The 19,110-nt window shown below is 45.8% G+C and overlaps 1 protein-coding gene across 1 annotated transcript in view; it reads left to right on the top strand.

The window, feature by feature from the left end:
* Nucleotides 1-8,476: 8,476 nt before the first annotated feature.
* Nucleotides 8,477-19,110, top strand: part of RHOU (ras homolog family member U) — a 16,164-nt gene continuing 5,530 nt past the window's right edge. The window contains exons 1-3 of the mRNA XM_059397273.1: nucleotides 8,477-9,014; nucleotides 10,684-10,742; nucleotides 16,389-18,980. Of these exons, the coding sequence (XP_059253256.1) occupies nucleotides 8,753-9,014; nucleotides 10,684-10,742; nucleotides 16,389-16,844 (777 nt within the window). The 5' untranslated portion in view covers nucleotides 8,477-8,752 and the 3' untranslated portion in view covers nucleotides 16,845-18,980. The remainder of the gene's footprint in view (nucleotides 9,015-10,683; nucleotides 10,743-16,388; nucleotides 18,981-19,110) is intronic.

The raw sequence follows: 19,110 nt of genomic DNA, 5'->3' as shown, positions 1-19,110 counted from the left end.
GCCTTTGACAGTTGCTTTTCATCTGTAGCCCCAGGGGTCCTGGGAGCCTAAGTCAGATGAGGCTACTACCCATCTCAGTTCCAGGAGCTCCCAGGCTCATGCAGACTTGATACCACATCTACTATGGCCCATGTGTGTTTCCCTTTTTTCATTTCTTCTATGTCCTGGTCATGGAAGATGATCGCTAACATTTTCCTAGGCACATGAAGCTCCTTGCTGCTTCTCTGTCCGGCTGACAGAGTCCCTGGTAGCAGGGGTTTTGCTCTTTGTTGTTCCTTTGCCTAGAATTCTCCTTCCCCATTCCATGATGACTCAAACTAGCTCACTATGACTCACACGATAAAATGTTCCTTCCCCAGACACCCAAACACTTAGTGACATCCATCCTTCAAAGTCTGCTCAGATATAACCTGTGTGAGGCATTTTCTGACTACCTGATTAAAACACTCCCTGTCCCATTCCCTTTCCCTGTTTTTCCACCTCTACGGTGCTTCTCATCCTCTGACATGATACACAATTCACCTATTTTGGTTGCAGCTCTGTGAAGGAGTGGTTTGTGTCTCTTGTGCTGATTGACATATCCTCAACCACTATAAGCCTTGCATGCAGTGGGTGCTTAATAAATACTTGCTACATGAGTGAATTAATGCAATTCCACCTATGCAATTTCTCTTAGATAGGAAAGTCCCAACTGCCTGGGAAGAAAGGATACACCCATGGTGGCTTGAGAAAATTCCCTTTGAATTCATCTAAATCTAGTGGGTGTTGTTTTTGAAGTTCCCTCTGAAGATAAGGTAAAGTTTTCATTTCTATCAAATATGTATGATTTGGAGGCTCTTCCTTCACTAGGTTGATCTCCATTCTTTTAGACATTAAATATACCCCTTGATACATGGAAGCATTCAGCAGATAGAGACCAAAGTCCACCAAACCAAATTGATTGCCTTCATTTCCTTTCCCGGAACAAAGCAAAGTTACCCATTTTTGGTTGGTAGTTTTTGAGTCTCTTCTTCTTTGATAGTCTTTCTCTGCATTTTATTTGATTTCATTTTATTTTATTTTAGTTGCTTTTGAACTCTCAGGACTACCATTATAAGGATTAAGGGAAAAGAAAACTAATATTTTTAATCAGTCAAATCCTTCCTGCTGCTCCTATCCATCTTTTGGGTTATTTCAGATTGATGACTTTGAAGACACTCCCTTAGGATATGTGATAGGAATTCACTCTGCATTCTCAAGTCCCTAAGGGCAGAGTTCAAATTCTTTAGAAAGGAGATTCCCAACAGCAACTGGGCCCAGTCTGTATTCCTAGGAAGGAAGAGCCCAGAAGCCTTTCTCACCTAGTTCTCCCCAAATCCGGTTCACTGCTATGCTTGGGCAGGTGCAGAGCTCTGGGAGTCAGATTTGGAATCCTTCCCAGTGAAACTGTGCACCTTTCTTTGCCCTTTATGTCTGTGGAGCCCGTGGGAGCTAAGAGCTATCTGTGAGGGATGAGAATACCAAGGAAGGCTCTTCCCAAGGTGGTGAGCTCAGAGGCCAGAATTATAGCAACACCTCGAGCTGTACCTACAAAGAACCTTATGATTTAATTAGGTAAAGATTTAATTAGTGGAAAGGGCTCTCCAGACAGGGATAACTCTATAAAATACATTTTTGTAAAAAATTTATTTTTTATTTGAGAGGAGGGAGCACAAGCAGGAGGGAAGGGTCAGAGGGACAAGTAGACCCCTCACTGAGCACAGAGCCCATGGATAGGCTCCATTCCAGGACCCTAAGATCATGGCCTGAGGCAAAGTCCTAAGTTTAACTGACTGAGCCACCCAGATGCCCCTAAAATATTTTTTAAAAATTTTATTTATTTATGTGATGGACAGAGATCACAAGTAGGCAGAGAGGCAGGCAGAGACAGAGGAGGAAGCAGGCTCCCCGCTGAGCAGAGAGCCTAATATGGGGCTCCATCCCAGGACCCTGGGATCATGACCTGAGCCAAAGGCAGGGACTTTAATCCACTGAGCCACCCAGGTGACCCAACCCCTAAAATATTTTTAATGTGACTTAAAACTTTCCAATTTTGACTGATTAGAAAGCCATCTGAATTAATGAAATTTTAGAATTACAGAAAAAATTTTAAAACAAAATATTTGATCACATATTACAATAAACATAATATATAATTTTATATGATGTATAAATTATATATTTTATATAGTATATAATATAATGTACCATATATTAAAGATATATAATATTTAATATACCATACATATAATATATATTATAATATCACATATAATACTTGATCAAAATATTTGATCAAGTCCTTAAGTTAACAAAGGGACTCAATCAATGTTTATGGAATTAATTTAATGAATAGATAAAAAGTAGTTTTAAATTCACAATAGGACAGTCCTTTTATTTCAGAATTGCTGGCCTGGGTGATTACACTTGTCGGGAAATGGTGACATGGTCAGTTCTTATCTTCGGGGTGGCTAAAAAATTAGAGGAGGTCATAAAAATACATGTTTATAAAAAATAAAAAAAATTAGAGGAGGTCAAGGTTTTGCAATAGCTAAGAGGAGTTTCTAAAGAGTTCTTATCATTTCTAAGGATTTGGACAGCTGGAAAATGTTTGACCTGGGGAGGCTCTGTGATATGTGTTTGTGGAGGCAAGGTGGAAGTGTATCAGTTGCTGCAAAGGTCTGGGAAGGAGGCTTTTTCTACCTAAAGGGTCAGAACAGCTGGGAGGGCAAATCCAGAATGTTGCCCTAGGTCTGAGGGAATTGGTGTTGCTCATCAATGGCAGAGTTGCAACAGCTGGGAAGACCCAGAACTGGGGGTTTTAAAGAGGAAGAGAAACCAAGACCAAGTGGGGGGAAAGGTGCCTGTGGCATATCTCAGCCTGCCTTGCGTGGCATCTGTTTAGGACACGGGTGGCTCTTCCAGCCTTTCTTCTCTAGGAAGCTCTTGGTGCCAAGTTGCCTGTCATCCCTCTAGCCCTTCCTGGTGCTCTCATTTCCCTCCAGAAACTTATGTCTATAAAATGCCATTCACCTCTTTCACGACAATCCTGCTGGACCAGTTCAGTTTGTTAAAAATACAAAAACACCCACAAACAGCACTGGTAGAAGATGACGCCTTTATTAAAAATAACTATTAGGGATGTAAATAATGTACAGTAGTACTTCATGCTATGTGCAAAAGTTTTGTATAAATAGGGTTTCGGCCAATCAAACCACATTGAAATTTTCCTATAAGAGTTTGCTATTTCATTCAAAAGGTCTACGATATGTAGAAGCACCGTGCCAGGCTAAAGCAAACAGTTTTTGAAAATGCAAATAACTGTCAGTCTTATTACACCTACAATTTGTAGGTGTAAATATATATATTTTTAAGTTTCTGTTTATTCATTTGAGAAAGATACAGACACAGAGAGAGAGAGAGAGAGAGAGAGCACAAGCAGGGGGAGAGGCAGAGTGAGAGGGAGAAGCAGACTCCCTGCAAAGCAGGGCTCAGAGCAGGGAGTCTGATGTGGGACTCAACTCCAGGACTCAGAGATCATGACCTGAGCAGAAGGCAGATAACCATCTGAGCCACCCTGGGTGTCTCAGGTTTGAATATTTTCAATCATTATAATATAATGAAATACATTAAAGGGAATAAAACAAATAAATGGTATAATTAATTAGTGTAAAGTGAACACCTGTGTAACCACCACTCAGAACATACCTGAACATCAGAAACCCCTATGGCCCTTCTCCTTCCCAAATGTAACAATAATCCTCAATTACCCTGACATCTAGTACTGTTTAGTTTTTCTTGCTTTTAACCTTTTATACATCAAATCAGATAGTTTATGCTTTTTTGTATCTGGCTTCTTTCACTCCTCATTATGTTAGTGAGGTTTGTTAGTGTTGTATTTATCTGCAGTTCATTCATTTTCTTGGCTGAATAGTGTAACATAAATTCCAAAATCAACTCATCCATTTTACAGTTTTAACACTTAGATTGTTTCCAGTTTTGAGTTCTTATAAAATGGCTATTGCATGCACGGGTACATGCCCAGAAATGCATGGTACAAACGGAGAGCTGTAAGCTCTGGGAGTTGAATCCAAGACAAAGCACCCTCCTTATTGTCTTTCCTGGGAACCATGTGTCCCCATGGCAAAGTTATAAGATGGCAAAGTTATAAGATGCAAAGTTGGCAAAGTTCTGGCAAAGTTGGTAAAGTTATAAGATGCAAGCACATTGGATCCTTGAGTCACCACTTGGAAGGAGCTGCCTTGGTGCAGCCATTATGAAATCAATACAGAGTTCCCTCAAAAAATTATAGAACTTCCATATATCTGGCAATCTTACTGGTGAGTGTTTATCCAAAGAAAATGAAAACACAGTGCAAAAAGATAACTGTCTCCATATTCATTGCGGCATTATTTATAATAATTGAGACATGGAAGCAAGTTAGGTGTCCCTTGGTGAGTGAATGGATAAAGAAAATGTGTCATATCCGGGCGCCTGGGTGGCTCAGTGGGTTAAGCCGCTGCCTTTGGCTCAGGGTCCTAGGATCGAGTCCCGCATCGGGCTCTCTGCTCTGCAGGGAGCCTGCTTCCCTCTCTCTCTCTGCCTGCCTCTCCATCTACTTGTGATTTCTCTCTGTCAAATAAATACATAAAATCTTAAAAAAAAAGAAATGTGTCATATATACACACAATTAAATATTACTCAGCGGTCAGAAAGAATGAAATCTTTGTGACAGCATGGGTGGACTTAGAGGGCATTTTGCTAAGTGAAATAAGTCAGACAGTGAAAGACAAATATTGTGTGATCTCACTTAGATGTGGAATCTAAACAAACAAACAAACAAACAAACCCAAACAAACAAAAAACAAACAAGTTCACAGATACAGAGAACAGATTGGTGGTTGCAAGAGGTGGGGGTGGGGTGGGTTGGGAGAAAAGGGTGAATTTTTTTTCAGTTTAAATAAATTGAATAAAACCTTTTTTTTTTTTTTTTTAACGGGCTATAGGATACAAAAACTAACATATGGCCAGATGTAGGGGTAGAGCAAAATTTTGTATAGCCTAAATCTTACTAAATTTGAGGGCCTTCTTTAGAGAAAAAATAACCTATTAGAAAATTAGGTATAAAAATAAATATTTATTTGAAAAGAGAAATGCATCACAAACTATAAATCTTAAAAGGTCAACATATACCATAAACTTCAAGAAAAATCCACAAGAAAACATTTTTTTAAAGATTATTTATTTATTTATTTGACAGACAGAGATTATAACTAGGCAGAGAGGGAGGAAGGGAAGCAGGCTCCCTGCCAAGCAGAGACCCCGATGTGGGGCTTGATCCCAGGACCCTGGGATCATGGCCTAAGCCAAAGGCAGAGGCTTTAACCCACTGAGCCACCCAGGTGCCCCTCACAAGAAAACATTTTAATAAACTGTCTGACATACCTCCCCACACTGTTTTCCAACATTTTTTAGCTGCATATCCTTTTCTTCCAATTTTACTGAGGTAGAGTTGACAATTAAAAATTGTGTATATCGGGCGCCTGGGTGGCTCAGTGGGTTAAGCCGCTGCCTTCGGCTCAGGTCATGATCTCAGGTCCTGGGATCGAGTCCCGCATCGGGCTCTCTGCTCAGCAGATAGCCTGCTTCCCTCTCTCTCTCTCTCTGCCTGCCTCTCCATCTACTCGTGATTTTTCTCTGTCAAATAAATAAATAAAATCTTTAAAAAAAAAAATTGTGTATATCTAAGGTATACAACCTGATAATTTGATACATAGATACATTGTGAAATATTCACCCCCATCAAGGCAATTAACATCATTCATCATCTCACACAGTTACCCTGGTGTGGTGCCTGTGGCGAGAAATTGAAGCTCTACCCTCTTAGCAAATTTCAAGTATATGATACAATGTTGTTAATTATAGTTACATAGTTGTACAGGAGATCTGTGGAACTTATCTTGTGTAACTGAAACTTTGTGCCCCTTGAGCAACATCTCCCCTTTTCCCCACTACCAGCATACCCTTCACTTTTGTAATTAGGTGATATATCTTCCACAGAGGAATGGGAATGTACTACACGTTGCAGGTGAACTTGCTGTTTGCGATCCCGGTACAGGTTTTTGTCCTCACAGACATAGGAAATCCTATCTATTCTATTTAATGTGATTTCCTCCAGAAAGGTATGATGCATTTGTAATCATCTGTGCTGCATTTAGAGTACATTCCTGATAGGAGAGAACTCCCATTTTGATGGGGTGTAGTGGAGAGATTCAAAGGCTCTCTAGGACTCAACACTCCCAAGACGGTGTTTTATGATGTAAAAAATTGCCACAGACTAGCTTCTAGCTCTGTCCATCTCAAAACCTGTTGTTACTCCTTTGCTACTGGAATGCTTCCAGTGCTGGGGAAGGGAGGACTGTTCAGGTGGACACCAACCCGACAGACGGTGTAGGTGTGTCATTGGTAGCCCTTTGTACTGCTGGACGGCTAGGAATAACGTTATACATAGGAACTATCAAACCACATAAATACATCCCATGGGGTCAGAGCTAGCCAGGGGCCTGAGGGCTAAAACATAAAAGGATACCCATTTTTAAGGTCATGCAAATGCAAGGTTGGCCTCCCTAAATTTTGCTCCCTTGGTACTTCCCTTACCTCACCCTCATCCTGGCTCTATGTCCATTAATCACAAACAAAATGTGTCTCCAACTTCACTTTCCTTGATTAAAAAGTTCACAGCCACTTCAAAGCTGCTCAGTATAATGGGGAGTTAGAGTTGAGACAATGGACTTAACTGGTAGTGATCAAAATATGTTATTTTGGGGCACCCATGTGGTTCAGTCAGTTAAGCATCTGCCTTTAGCTCAGGTCATAATCTCAGGGTCCTTTGGAGCCCGGATTTGGGATCCCAGAAAGCAGATCCCTTTGGGAGTCTGCTTCTCCCTCCCCCTCTGTTCTTCTCTGTTGCTCGTGCTCTTGCTCTCTCAAATAAATAAATGAAAAATATTTTAAAAATGTTATTTTGCAAAATTTACAATTCACATTGCCAGGGCCCTTAGGGCCTTGGAAGGGGCTCTCTGCAAGTGAGGGCCCTGAGTTCATGTACCTAGCCTCTTGATAAATTGACTTCCCCATTCCCACGTGGTCATACTTCCAAGACTGAGTTTATCACACCAGCTTATTTTTGCTTTCAGGAAATCAGTTAAGAGCTTAGTCTCTGATCACTAAATTCTACATCTGAAAGTAATATTACACTGTATGTGTGTGTGTGTGTGTGTGTGTTTACACTGTATGTTAACTAACTGGAATTTAAATTAAAAACTGGAAGAAAAAAGAAAAGAAAAGAAAAGAAAAAGAACCGGATCTCTGGAGCTAGACTATTTGGGTTTGCATCTTGTCACTGCCACTTTATGTGTTGGTGAACCCTGAGCACTTTTTCAATTTGTCCGTGCCTGAGATTTTCTCATCTGCAAAATGGATATAAGTAATGTTAAGACAAGAGGAATTAGTTCAGGCAGAGTGCTTACAGCAAAGTGTCTGGCCCATAAAGGCTCAAGATGTATTGGCTATTGCTGTTACTGCTACTGTTGTTTAGCATTAGTATTCAAGTTAGTAATATGTGCTGCTTCTCAAACCACACTGTGAACCCCGATGAGACCAACTAGACCTAGAGAGGCTTCACTGTCTTCTGAATGGACTGTTTGCTAAATGTAGGAGGAAGGCAGAGAGGAAGAAGTCAGAAGTAAATGGAATTCCCGACCCCGCTCCATTAATATTAATGTCACCAAATTTATTTAAGGAAAAGAAGAAATTTGTTCTATAAATTAATTTGCTGGCTCATGGCAAACCAAACGAGCATTAACACTGGACCTGACATCATTGTGCTCCCAGATGATAGCAGATAAATTATTTTAGCAGAAAAATCACAGGACGGGCTGTAGGCCGACTTTAAAAGTTGCCTTTTAATTCAGTCTCCTGCAGACACGTCCCCAGCACACTTCGTTTCCCCTTGGGTGGAGCACTCTGGTCAGCAAGGGGCCCCGGAGCACAGGCTGCGACCGAGAAGAGGAGGCGGGGAGCGAGGGGAGCAGGAGGAAGCTCAGGCTTCCCTGCCCGCGTGGGCGCAACAAGGCGGAACTGGCGGTGGAGTCGGTCCCGGCGCTGGGGGTGGGGGTGGGGATGCCGCCCTCGGCCACCCAGCTCCTCCAGGCGCCACGCCCCAGGACGGGTGTTCGGGGTCCTTCCCCGGAGCGGGCGTCCGCTGCCCTTGCGACCGCCCGCAGCCGCCGTCCGCGCTCCCCTCTAGTCCCGCGTAGCACCGCCTCCCGCCCGGGGCTGCAGGGGCCCGGCGCGCAGGCTGGGGGCGCTGTGGCCTCGGCGCGGGGACGGAGCGGATGGGCCGGCCCCGCCTCTTTCCCCTCCCCGCCCGCCCCCCACGCATAGTGTCGCCGGGAAGCCGGGAGGAGACCGAGCGCTCGAGCTCCACGGCGCTCGGCCCGCAGTCCTCTGCCCGCGCTGAGCAGAGCCAGGTGGCGCCGCCCGAGCCCGGAGCCGCGACCGTCCCCGACCGCCTTTGTCTGGGAGCGTGCGGCCTGGAAGCGCGGCTCTCGGGGTCTCGGCCCGCGGCCACAGCGCCCGGTGACAGCTCTTCCCTCCCGGAGGGCTCCGGGACGGAGGGGCGGTGGGGTCGGGCCCTGCTCGCCCGCGCCTGCACGCCCGAGCGCGCGCCCCGATGCCCCCGCAGCAGAGGGACCCCGCATTCCCCGGCAGCTGCGAGGCGCCGCCCGTTCCGCCGCGCCGGGAGCGCGGGGCGCGCGGGGGGCGCGGGCCCGGGGCGCCGGGGGGCCGGGGGCGCGCGGGCGGTGCCGAGGGGCGCGGCGTCAAGTGCGTGCTTGTCGGCGACGGCGCTGTGGGCAAGACCAGCCTGGTGGTGAGCTACACCACCAACGGCTACCCCACCGAGTACATCCCCACCGCCTTCGACAACTTCTCGGGTGAGCCGGGCCGGGTGGCGCTCCCGGCGCGGGGGCGCGTGGCCGCAGAGTCGGCCGGCGCGGAGCCGAGGGCCGGGGCGCCGCGAGGAGGGAGCGCGGCGCGGGGGTCGCGGGTCCCCGAGGAGGCTGCGGGGTCGGCCGGGTTCCGGCTGTGGGACGCGGACCCGGCGCGGAGCGCAGGACCTTTCCCGAGCCTCGGGGACGGGCCGCGCGCGGGGCCACCCGAGGGAGCGCGGGGCAACGGGAATCCCGGGACCGGAGCCCGGCGGAGGGGGCGGGGGACGGGAGACCAGAGCCTGTGCGGAAAGAAACGAGACGGCAATTTAGTAACAATCAGGTGGAGTTCAGGTGGCCCGGTCAGTGGGCTGCGTAGGAAAGTTTCGTCAGGTCGTCGTTGCTGGCGCCGCTGCCGAGTTTCAGTGGGAAGGTGCCCCGCAGGTGCCATTACCTGGGGCCCCTGAGAGCCAGTGCTTTTCCTTTCCGTGGCTTCCCTCACAGGGGGCGTCTCCGCTTTGAAGAGCCACAGAGAGGGCAGGAAATAGTTGATTTAGTGAGAACAGCACCCAGGGCTCAGGTTTGGATTCCAGCTGGAGAGTACACGCGATTTCTTCTGGGTCCCCCTCCCGTGCTCCCACTTCCATGTCCCCCATTGGCTCCGTTTCTGATTCTTACTGTCTTTTCCGAGTCTCTGAGACTCGGTGTGCTGTTATTTTTTGGTTGGTGGAAACAAAGATAAAGGATTTTTCAGGTCTTTTTGAAATTTCCTAAAGTTAAAACCCACAGAGGCTAATGTGAAGCACTCTGTCTTGCTCTTAAAGAACCAAAAAAAAAAAAAAAAAAAAAAAAACACAAACCCAACTTCTTGACCTCGAAAATCCCATGGCAAGGGCTTGCTTTCTTCCACTGTGTCTAAGGTACCCTTCATGAAACTGCTACACTAATGGGTTTCCACGCAGTTTTTTTTTTCCCCCTCCCAGCTGACTAGTGTAAATATTAAAAGCCACTTAGAAAGTTGTGCTGAGACCCACCTGCGTGATTAATTCAACTAGAAACCTCCAGGCTGTGCCCAGATGCAGGCCTCTGCCCCTTACCCCATCCCAGTGGAAAGGTGGGCAGGCTTTCTTTTCTTTTCTGTGTTAATCCTCCCTTTGAGCTGACACTGTGAGATAAGCAGTGCCCTCTTCTATAAACAGGACAATGCAGGCAGCCTGTGTTGCTCATGTTCTCAAAACAAGCTACAATTTTATCATAAACCATGAAGTCTTGGAACGTTTCCCAAGGGAAAACAGAATTATTTGTGAGGTTTTCCACTGAATTAAAACGGCAAGATTGGTTCCTATTTACACCCCCCAGTGTTGTTTTTAGGCTTTTTGAAACAAGTGTGATAGGAAAATAAATCTTCCGGGGCTGGGCAAAAAGGGTAGGCCTTTCTGGGGTGCGCCCTCAAACGTCTCAGGGATTGCAGCTTCAACCCTAGCCAGGCAGTGAATTGCTAGTCCTGGAGGGTTTGTAAACAAAAATGCCTCCATGGGGGTCTCCTTGTTTTAGGCAAGTCTTTAATTCATGAGGGGACCCAGAATAGCTGAAGGGTAGTTGCAGCTGAAACCATTATTTTCCTGAAAGGGGTTAAAAGACACCCCCTGATCCTTATTTTTGTCTTGTTTTTCAGCTGTGGTGTCTGTGGATGGGCGGCCTGTGAGACTCCAGCTCTGCGACACGGCTGGACAGGTTAGTGGCTCATCATGGCTCAGTGCTGGGAAGGGAAGTGGCCTTTGAGAGGCCTCAGAATAACCTCCATCCATAACTGGGTTGTTCTAAAGCCTCATGAAGTGGTCCCAGCCCTGCCCTTCTCAGAGGGTGGTGGGCAGGGGGCGAGAGCTCTGAGCTCCTAAAGCAGCTTTTGGCTCAGCTTTGCATGGTCAGGACTGGGGAACAACAAGGTCAAGATCAGGAGTTCTTAAAGGAGTTTCTGATCTTAATTACTGCCTTGTTTTTATTAAAGAGTGTCAATGATGCTTTGTGTTCATTTCTCAAAGTAAGCTGGTGATTAGGATCATTTTATTAGAGGTCAACAAGAAAACTATTAAATTTACTCAAGAAAAAGATGGAGTTTTTTTAAAAAAAAGATTTTATTTATTTATTTTAGAGAGAGAGAGAGAGAAAAAGAGCATGGTGGGGGGGGGCAGAGGGAGAGGGAGAGAGAATCTTAAGCAGACCCCACAGTGAGCATGGAGCTGGACATGGGGGTCAATCCCAGAACCCTGAGATCATGACCCTGAGCTGAAATCAGGAGCCAGACACTCAGCCAACTGCACCATCCAGGCACCTGCCCCCCACCCCGTCCACCTGCAAGAGAAATGGATTGATGTCACTGGGTAACTATTTCCCTCCCCAAGCCGTGGTTGGAATCACTAGGGCCACCCCCTTCCTTTGAAGCAGAGAAGGAGTGGTCGAAGCTCCCTGAGCCGGGGGAGTGAATGAGCCTGGACGCAGTCTCTCCAAATCTTGTCTCAAGGGTCAGGCACTTGGATGACTCACCCAGGGAGGGATGGGTCCTGGGGTGTGCCCTGATGAGCTCCAAGGACTCCTCATTGGCCAATTGTCCCCTGGCACGGTGCTGGTCGCTGAGGTTTCCTTGTTCTCTGGGAGAACCCAGGGTGCCGTGTCTTGAGTTTGTCAGTTGGTCAGCATGGAGTCTTTCCTGTCCGCACTAGAGTTAGAGCAAATGTGGAGGGGCCCTCTGTAGGCGCGTGAAGCCACCTCACTTTCTGAGGCATTGTCACGTGGCCGTCTGTGTGTAAAAAGCCGGCTTTCCAGGATTCCCAAGCGTCTCATCCAGATGGCTTCCCTACCCTGGGATAGCAAATTCACAGGTTTATTTCTCAGAACTCAAGGTGCCACAAGACTGGGAAGCTTTGGTGCGCATCTCAGTGCTGGTTTGGCGGTGAGTGGTGGCCTTGCGTGTCCTGTCCCCTCTGTCCCGGAGCATCTCCACTTGCCCCTTCAGCGGCAGCAGAGAAAAGCAAACACACTGTGTATCTTCCTGCCTGTGGGAGGGAAAACTTAAAAAGAACACTGCTCTTCTAATATGGAATCTTTCCGAATACCCTTCTGGTATTTGTTATGAAAACTTAACTGCTTTGTATAAAGTAAGAATCTTTTTCCTACCACGTGTCTGACTTTCTGATCTTGGAAATGAGGTCAGAGTCCCCTGTCGATAAATGTAGGTGTTCCTGCTAATGCAAGAAGGGGTAGCTGAGCAGCCCAAGAATAAGACCGTGGACAGGAAGCCCAGGAGGCATGGTTCCTGGGGACCCTTAAGAGAAGAAGCAGGCAGATCAGTGCATACCCTGCCCATGAATGGGGGTTCCCCTGTTAGTGGTTGACTCCTGTCACAGACATGGCTTCCTGATTTGGGCTTCAAGGCCTAGGGCCTGCATGGTGCCTGGCACTGAGCAGGGCTTAATCAGGGTTTATAATGCAGACATGTAATGGAGTGCTGGGTCCTGGGGAATGCCACCTTATGCCCTGGCCTGCCCCTCAGGAGACTTAAAGTTTGTAGGGAACATAAGCCAGTTGGTAGAACTTGTGAAAGAAAGCAGGGAAGTGCCATAAGGAGGAAGGCAGTGTGGACTTGGGGTGCAAGACAGGGTCTGGGAGAAAAACCACTGGGCCATTTTGAAAGGGCATAGGACTATCACCAGAAAAACTTTGTGGAAATGATCCTGAATTATTGAGGCAGAGTTCGATTTTTTCCTTAAGATGGTCTGTTTAAAAGTTGGGAAGCACAGGAAGAATTTTGGAGATACTTCCATGAAAAAAGTTTATAATAGGGAAATAAAAGGACTTTGGTGCAAGTTGTTAAGTTTTAGTTTATTTGGAAATTATTCTTCTGGCCTCCTGGTGATGTTCTCATTGAGTTTTACTGTATTTTTAAACTGCTGTATTAGTAAAGTATACCTTACTATGTAATGAATGAATAAACCAATTTCAAGAACTATGAAAAGTATACAACTGGTAAGATAAGATTGTTTTTTTCCTCTACTCCCCAAGTATCCATTAGGACTTATTTCGACTAATAGCAAAGCCAGTCAGAGTAGTAGTTCTTTCCTACCTTCCTTATTCCTTAGCCCAGATCTGATAAACAGCCTTTTAAGGGACTTGATTGGACACCTGTTATATTTCCCTAATGTTGACTCACTCAGTGAAACACCCTCCTCCTCCGGGCAGTCTCTGGGCAGTCCTCTGGATAGCCTTGTGGGCTTAAAGTGACTTTTGTAACTTGTTTCCAGCTCCAGGGGAGCATCAGCACAGGTAGTCCTCACTGGGGCCCAATTGCAGATTTCAGATGGAAGATCAGAGCAAGAATATGGCTCTACTGGCTATATTTAAATATATATATGTAAATATTTATACTTATATATGTTTATATATTATATTCATTTATATTTATTATATTTTATAATATATAATATATACATATATATTTATATTTATTTTATTTTTATATTTATATAAATATATATATATTTATATATACATATATATTTAAATATAGCCTGTAGAGCCATATTCTTGCTCTGAACTTCCATATATATGTGTGTGTGTGTATAAACTAGAAATTGCTCCGAGCTTCCGTGTGTGTGTGTGTGTGTGTGTGTGTGTGTGTGTACACACACACACACACATACACACTAGAAATTGCTTTTTGTGCCTTTAGGTTTTCTTGTTAGGGAGGTAGGTGAGCCCAGAAAATTTTAAAAGGAGTTTTTAACACTGGACTCACAGTCTTACTCAAGTGAAAATAGATCAGAGACTGAGGACTTGGAGAACATACCTTTGGCATAAGAGAAGGGGACCATCACTGAAATAGGAGAAGGTGACTATGGCATTGCCAGGAGAAGCTGAAAATTCTTCCACCTTTTGACCCATGAGGCACTTGGAAAAATCCATGCTAAAAAAACCAAAAACTCATATTGGAGCTTGACCAACACTACCATCCAGTGGCTTGTCTGCCATGCCCTGTCCCTGACTGAATTCCGTATGTCGTCCCCACAGACCTGGCAGGTGCCTGCTGATCCCTGGGCCAAAGAATACCTCTCCTGGAGGGGACATTCCAGTGGGCCTTGTCATGCACGTGCTTGCTGTGTTGATTTCAGCAAATAGCTAAGGTTTCTGGTCAGGCAGTGAGGAGGACGGCTTGATTTCTGCTGGGCTCCCTGAACCCTTTAGCCAGAATCTTAGAGGTCCAGGGAGCCTGATTTCCAAAGCCCTGTCACAAGGCCCAGCCCCTGAGCTTGCCTTTTTTTTTTTTATTGGTAATGTAACCCTAGCTCGCTGGGCAGGGCCAAGGGTGACTGGCTTCCAACAGTGAGCTGCTGCTGCCCGAGGGAGTTGACCTTCCGCAGGGCTCGGTTTTGTGCTTTCTCTGAGGCCTCAGAGAACAGAGGCAATGTTTTATAGCAAGATCTTCTTTGCTGGGCCATCATTGACCTGGTGGAGTTTCTGTGTTGATTCTTTCAGCACGAAGTTGGCACTATCTTTTTAACCATTGTGCATCGAAGTCTGACAAGTGGCATAGACAAAACACCTGAGCCTTTGAGCTGGTTGACTTTAGTGCTGTTAGTCCGTTGTTACTGTACAGTGGAAAAACGGAGCCTCCAAGAAAGAAAGTGCCTTCAAGTAAAACAGATCCAGGTTTCCTTTGTACCTGCAGAACAGCCACAGATGCAGAATCCTCTGCACTTAACTAGGAGTTGGTAAACGATCAGAGTATGCCAACGGTGTTCTGAGACCTGGATGACATTCCACTTTTTCATGTCATTAGGAAGATACCTGTCATAGGACACTTGTGTGAGGCTGGCACCCACAGGTAGAAATTATATTTTACTTTATTCATTTTTTATTTTTTAAAAGTTTTATTTTATTTATTTAATTTTAAAGGTTTTATTTATTTATTTGACAGAGATCACAAGTAGGCAGAGAGGCAGGCAGAGAGAGAGGGGGAAGCAGGCTCCCCACTGAGCAGAGAGCCTGATGTGGGGCTGGATCCCAAGACCCTGGGATCATGACCTGAGCCAAAGGCAGAGTCTTTAACCCATTGAGCCACCCAGATGCCCCTAAAAGTTTTATTTTTTAACTTTTTAAAAAACAATATTTGTACCTGATGTAGGGCTTGAACTCACAACCTTGAGATCAAGCATAGTATGTCTTCTGACTGAGCCAACCAGTTCCCCCTAGTCCCTGATAGAAATTTTAAATAGGGATGAGATGATGTAAATATTTTCCTATGAGAGAGTTGAGTGAAAACTTTCAGTTCAATGATTGGGTCATGGTAGGCGACTATGAAGAAATGCTGATTTGGAGACACACATTCCTACAGGGACTGAGGACAGCAGGTTTGTCTGTCTGTGGCCAAATCCCCAGGGCCTACACGGTGCCCAGAGGCCAGCATGCATCTCTGTTGAGTGGATGACCTTGGCAGGTATTTAGCAAAATGATGCTTCGTTGTTAGGATGAACTGTCATTATTCCATCCAGTTCTCGATACCCAGAGTAGGGTGGGTATGCCCGTTCTTGGGTCCTTTATCAGCCCAAAGCACGCTGCATGGAGGCCCCTGCTATTTGCGGGGAAAAAAGAAGGGAAAGGAAGTTCACAAAAGAAGAAAGGAGGGAGAACAAGAGATCAAGCAAAAACAAAGAGGTATATCGAGCAAGAATGAGAATGTGTCAGCCAATGTGACATTGCAAGTCACATTGTCTTAGGTGACTTTGAGAGGCATAGGCTCTCTGCACTGCCAAGGAGAAGCCCATCAGAGGTTGTCAGCTCCAATTCTGGGTCTGTCCTTGTGTCTGATTGACATCATTCAGTGGTCTGTGCCTGCCCTAAGTGTGTGTGGTGCAGATGGGACAAGGCTGCCATGAGGACAGGCAGGGCTGGATTCTTCAAGAGAGAGCTGGGTTAGTCTGGGGATCTGGGGTCAGACGGAGACTTGGGGATCCTTGTGACTGCTGCCTTGATTTTAGAAGAGTAGCTAGATTCCAGATTTGGAAGAGTAAAGCTAGGTTACTCTAAGCTGAAGCCTCGAGAAAGGAAATTTGATTTTCATAATTCACCTACTATCAGTGCTTTTTCTGTGGTAAGTTGCCAGAGGGCCGTGGCACTGGTGCAAATGTCGAACGCCTGGGGCAGGTTTGGGGGCCTGGCGGTGCAGGAGCCCTGCACAGGTAAGCAGCAGCATCGCCTTCTGAGGCCCTGGCCTGTCCCTCCATAATCGGACCTGGCAGACCCTTTCAAGAAAAAACAGTAAAGTGGTCTCTTTGCCGATGAGATTCGATTGAAGAGGTAACTCTCGGCTGCTCTGATTGGTTGCAGGATGAGTTCGACAAACTCAGGCCTCTTTGCTACACCAACACGGACATCTTTCTTCTGTGCTTCAGTGTGGTGAGCCCCTCCTCCTTCCAGAACGTCAGTGAGAAGTGGGTGCCAGAGATTCGATGCCACTGTCCCAAAGCCCCCATCATCCTCGTGGGGACTCAGTCGGATCTCCGAGAAGACGTCAAGGTCCTCATCGAGCTGGACAAATGCAAAGAGAAGCCAGTGCCCGAAGAGGCGGCCAAGCTGTGTGCCGAGGAAATCAAAGCTGCCTCTTACATTGAGTGTTCAGCCTTGACTCAGAAAAACCTCAAGGAGGTCTTTGATGCTGCCATCGTCGCAGGTATCCAGTACTCGGACACTCAGCAGCAGCCAAAGAAGTCCAAAAGCAGGACTCCAGACAAAATGAAAAACCTCTCCAAGTCCTGGTGGAAAAAGTACTGCTGTTTCGTATGATGCCGGCCAGGCACCTGACGGGTGGACTTAGACGGCGTCCGCGGTAGAAGCTATATTAGCTGAAGGACCCCTGTCATCGTGTAGGAGCCGTAGAGACAACGTGCGCACGCACGTGTGTGTATGCGTGTGTGTATGCGTGTGTGTGTGTGCACGCGTGTGTGTGTGTGCACGCGTGTGTATCATAGCTGGAGTCTCAATTTATGTCTTCTCTCTTGTCTTTGATATTCTTGTGTGTTTGAGCTTAGGGACGAGCTAATCATTAATTACGCAAGATGTTTTTGAAGTCAGTGGAGCATTTTTTGTTAACTCTGGAAACATAGAGCTCTAGACCTCTGCATTAATTTATATCTAATTTGAAAAAGATGCCTCAAATCTGGGTGTCAAGAATGAAATCTTTTTTTTTTTTTTTTTTTTGCTGTGTTATAATGGACCGAAGAACACAAGAAGAAAATGGTGTGGTTAACCCTCGTCCCTTGACCAAGGGCTCCTTCCTGTGAGTGCGTTACGGCCCCTGGCCAACTATGGTGAAAATCACTCTTAGCTCTGAGACTCCACACTTTTAAAAAACTTTTTTAAGGAACTAAAATCTGAGGGGGGAAAAAAAAGAGAGACCTCTGCCTCCAAGACCTCAAACCAGTCACTTTTGTCATAGGTGAATACCTGATTGCTTCCAATTGAATATCAACCTGCAGAGAATGTGCTACTGGACTCTGGCACTGGATACACCGGAAAGAAAAAGTTGTTCGAAAAAAAAAAAAAAAAAAAAAAAAAAAAAGAAAAAGTTGTTCGTTGGGATTTTTCATTCTTAGACCAGTCGTGTTGACATCATACTAACATAGCCAACATGCCTTGTGGAGTAAAGCAAGTATTAGAAGCTCTTATGTTTCCTGTGGGGAGTGACTCGTGTTGAGATCAGAATGTGATATTTGCTTGTTTGTGTGCGTGCACCAAACTGCCTGAATCCCTGGTGGTTAGAACACTAGGAAACATCTATCGGAATTGTCTTAAAACTTCCATACTGTTTAACTTAGCCCACCTGCAGGGATGTGGACATGCTTGAAAGGCCTGCAGCAAGCATTTTAAGAGACAAGGTATACTTTTTTCCCCTTAAGTCAGCTGAAATGTACACACACACACACACACACACACACATACATGCATATGGCTGTATTTGCTGCTGATTCAGACTTTTAAACAGTTAATGAAAAAAACCCAGCCACAAAAACAGATGTGAGGGAAGCTCAGCTTCCTCTTTTTCTTACTTTTTTGAACAGATCTCTTTCTGATTGTATCCCTTTCAGATATGATTTTAAGTATACCTTGACACAGTTTTGAGACCATCTTAAAACACGAACATCTCTTAAAACCCGTTTTAAACCTGAATGTCTCTTGAAACCTGTTAAAACCACCAGTTAAAGCCACAGATGCCTTTGAAGGACCTGGCAGAGACCAGGGCTAGGAGTCAGAGGGCCCCCCAGGGGGCGGGGGACCACAGCTCCCCTTCTTGGCTGCCTCCTTGCTGGGGGACAGCCAGGAAACCATGTACTTGTGAAACATTTGTGTTCTTCAAGGTGACAGTTTCTAGGGCTTCATCTTTCGGAGAAAAAAAATCCCCTATCAGCAGAGTAAGTTTTTCTTTACTTCATGACCGCTGTGATTCTGAGATGCCAAAAGGTGACCTAACCTGTGACTTACAACGTCTGGTTGCGCTGGGTCAAGCAGAGTTACCAAAATCAACTCGGCAACTAGGGAAACTTCCGTAGAGCCGGTGGATAGAAGTCTTACCTTTCTGTCGGTCTTGTGTTGTCTTTTTTATATTTAAAAAAGCAAATTTGTGTTTTCCTATAGAAGAAGTAAAAGATTGAGTTCGGGGCTTCTTTGATTTCTGTTAGTAAATAAAATTAACTGGTTTCTCTGTTGAAAAACAAAAATACTTGTATTGGTCACTATTTATTTTTCTTCGGCTAGCCATCCTAGTTTCCCGAAGCGTCTAGTTCTAGCCTGAGTGAGTAAGATGACGTCATGTGCCGAAATGCTCCAAACAGATGCTAAGCTGGGCTGCCCGGCTCACCTGCTTCCCAGGCTGGGCTCTGCCTGCTCTGGGTGCAGCGATAGGAGTGGCGGGAGAGCTACTGGGTGAGTAATTTTAAATAGTACTTTTGTGGGGTGCCTGGGTGGCTCAGTGGGTTAAGCCGCTGCCTTCGGCTCAGGTCATGATCTCAGGGTCCTGGGATCGAGTCCCGCATTGGGCTCTCTGCTCAGCGGG

Source organism: Mustela nigripes, chromosome 4 (assembly GCF_022355385.1).
Source record: "Mustela nigripes isolate SB6536 chromosome 4, MUSNIG.SB6536, whole genome shotgun sequence".
Taxonomy (NCBI): Eukaryota; Metazoa; Chordata; class Mammalia; order Carnivora; family Mustelidae; genus Mustela; species Mustela nigripes.
Note: the sequence above shows the minus strand (reverse complement) of the source record. Positions and strands in the feature narration are given on the sequence as shown.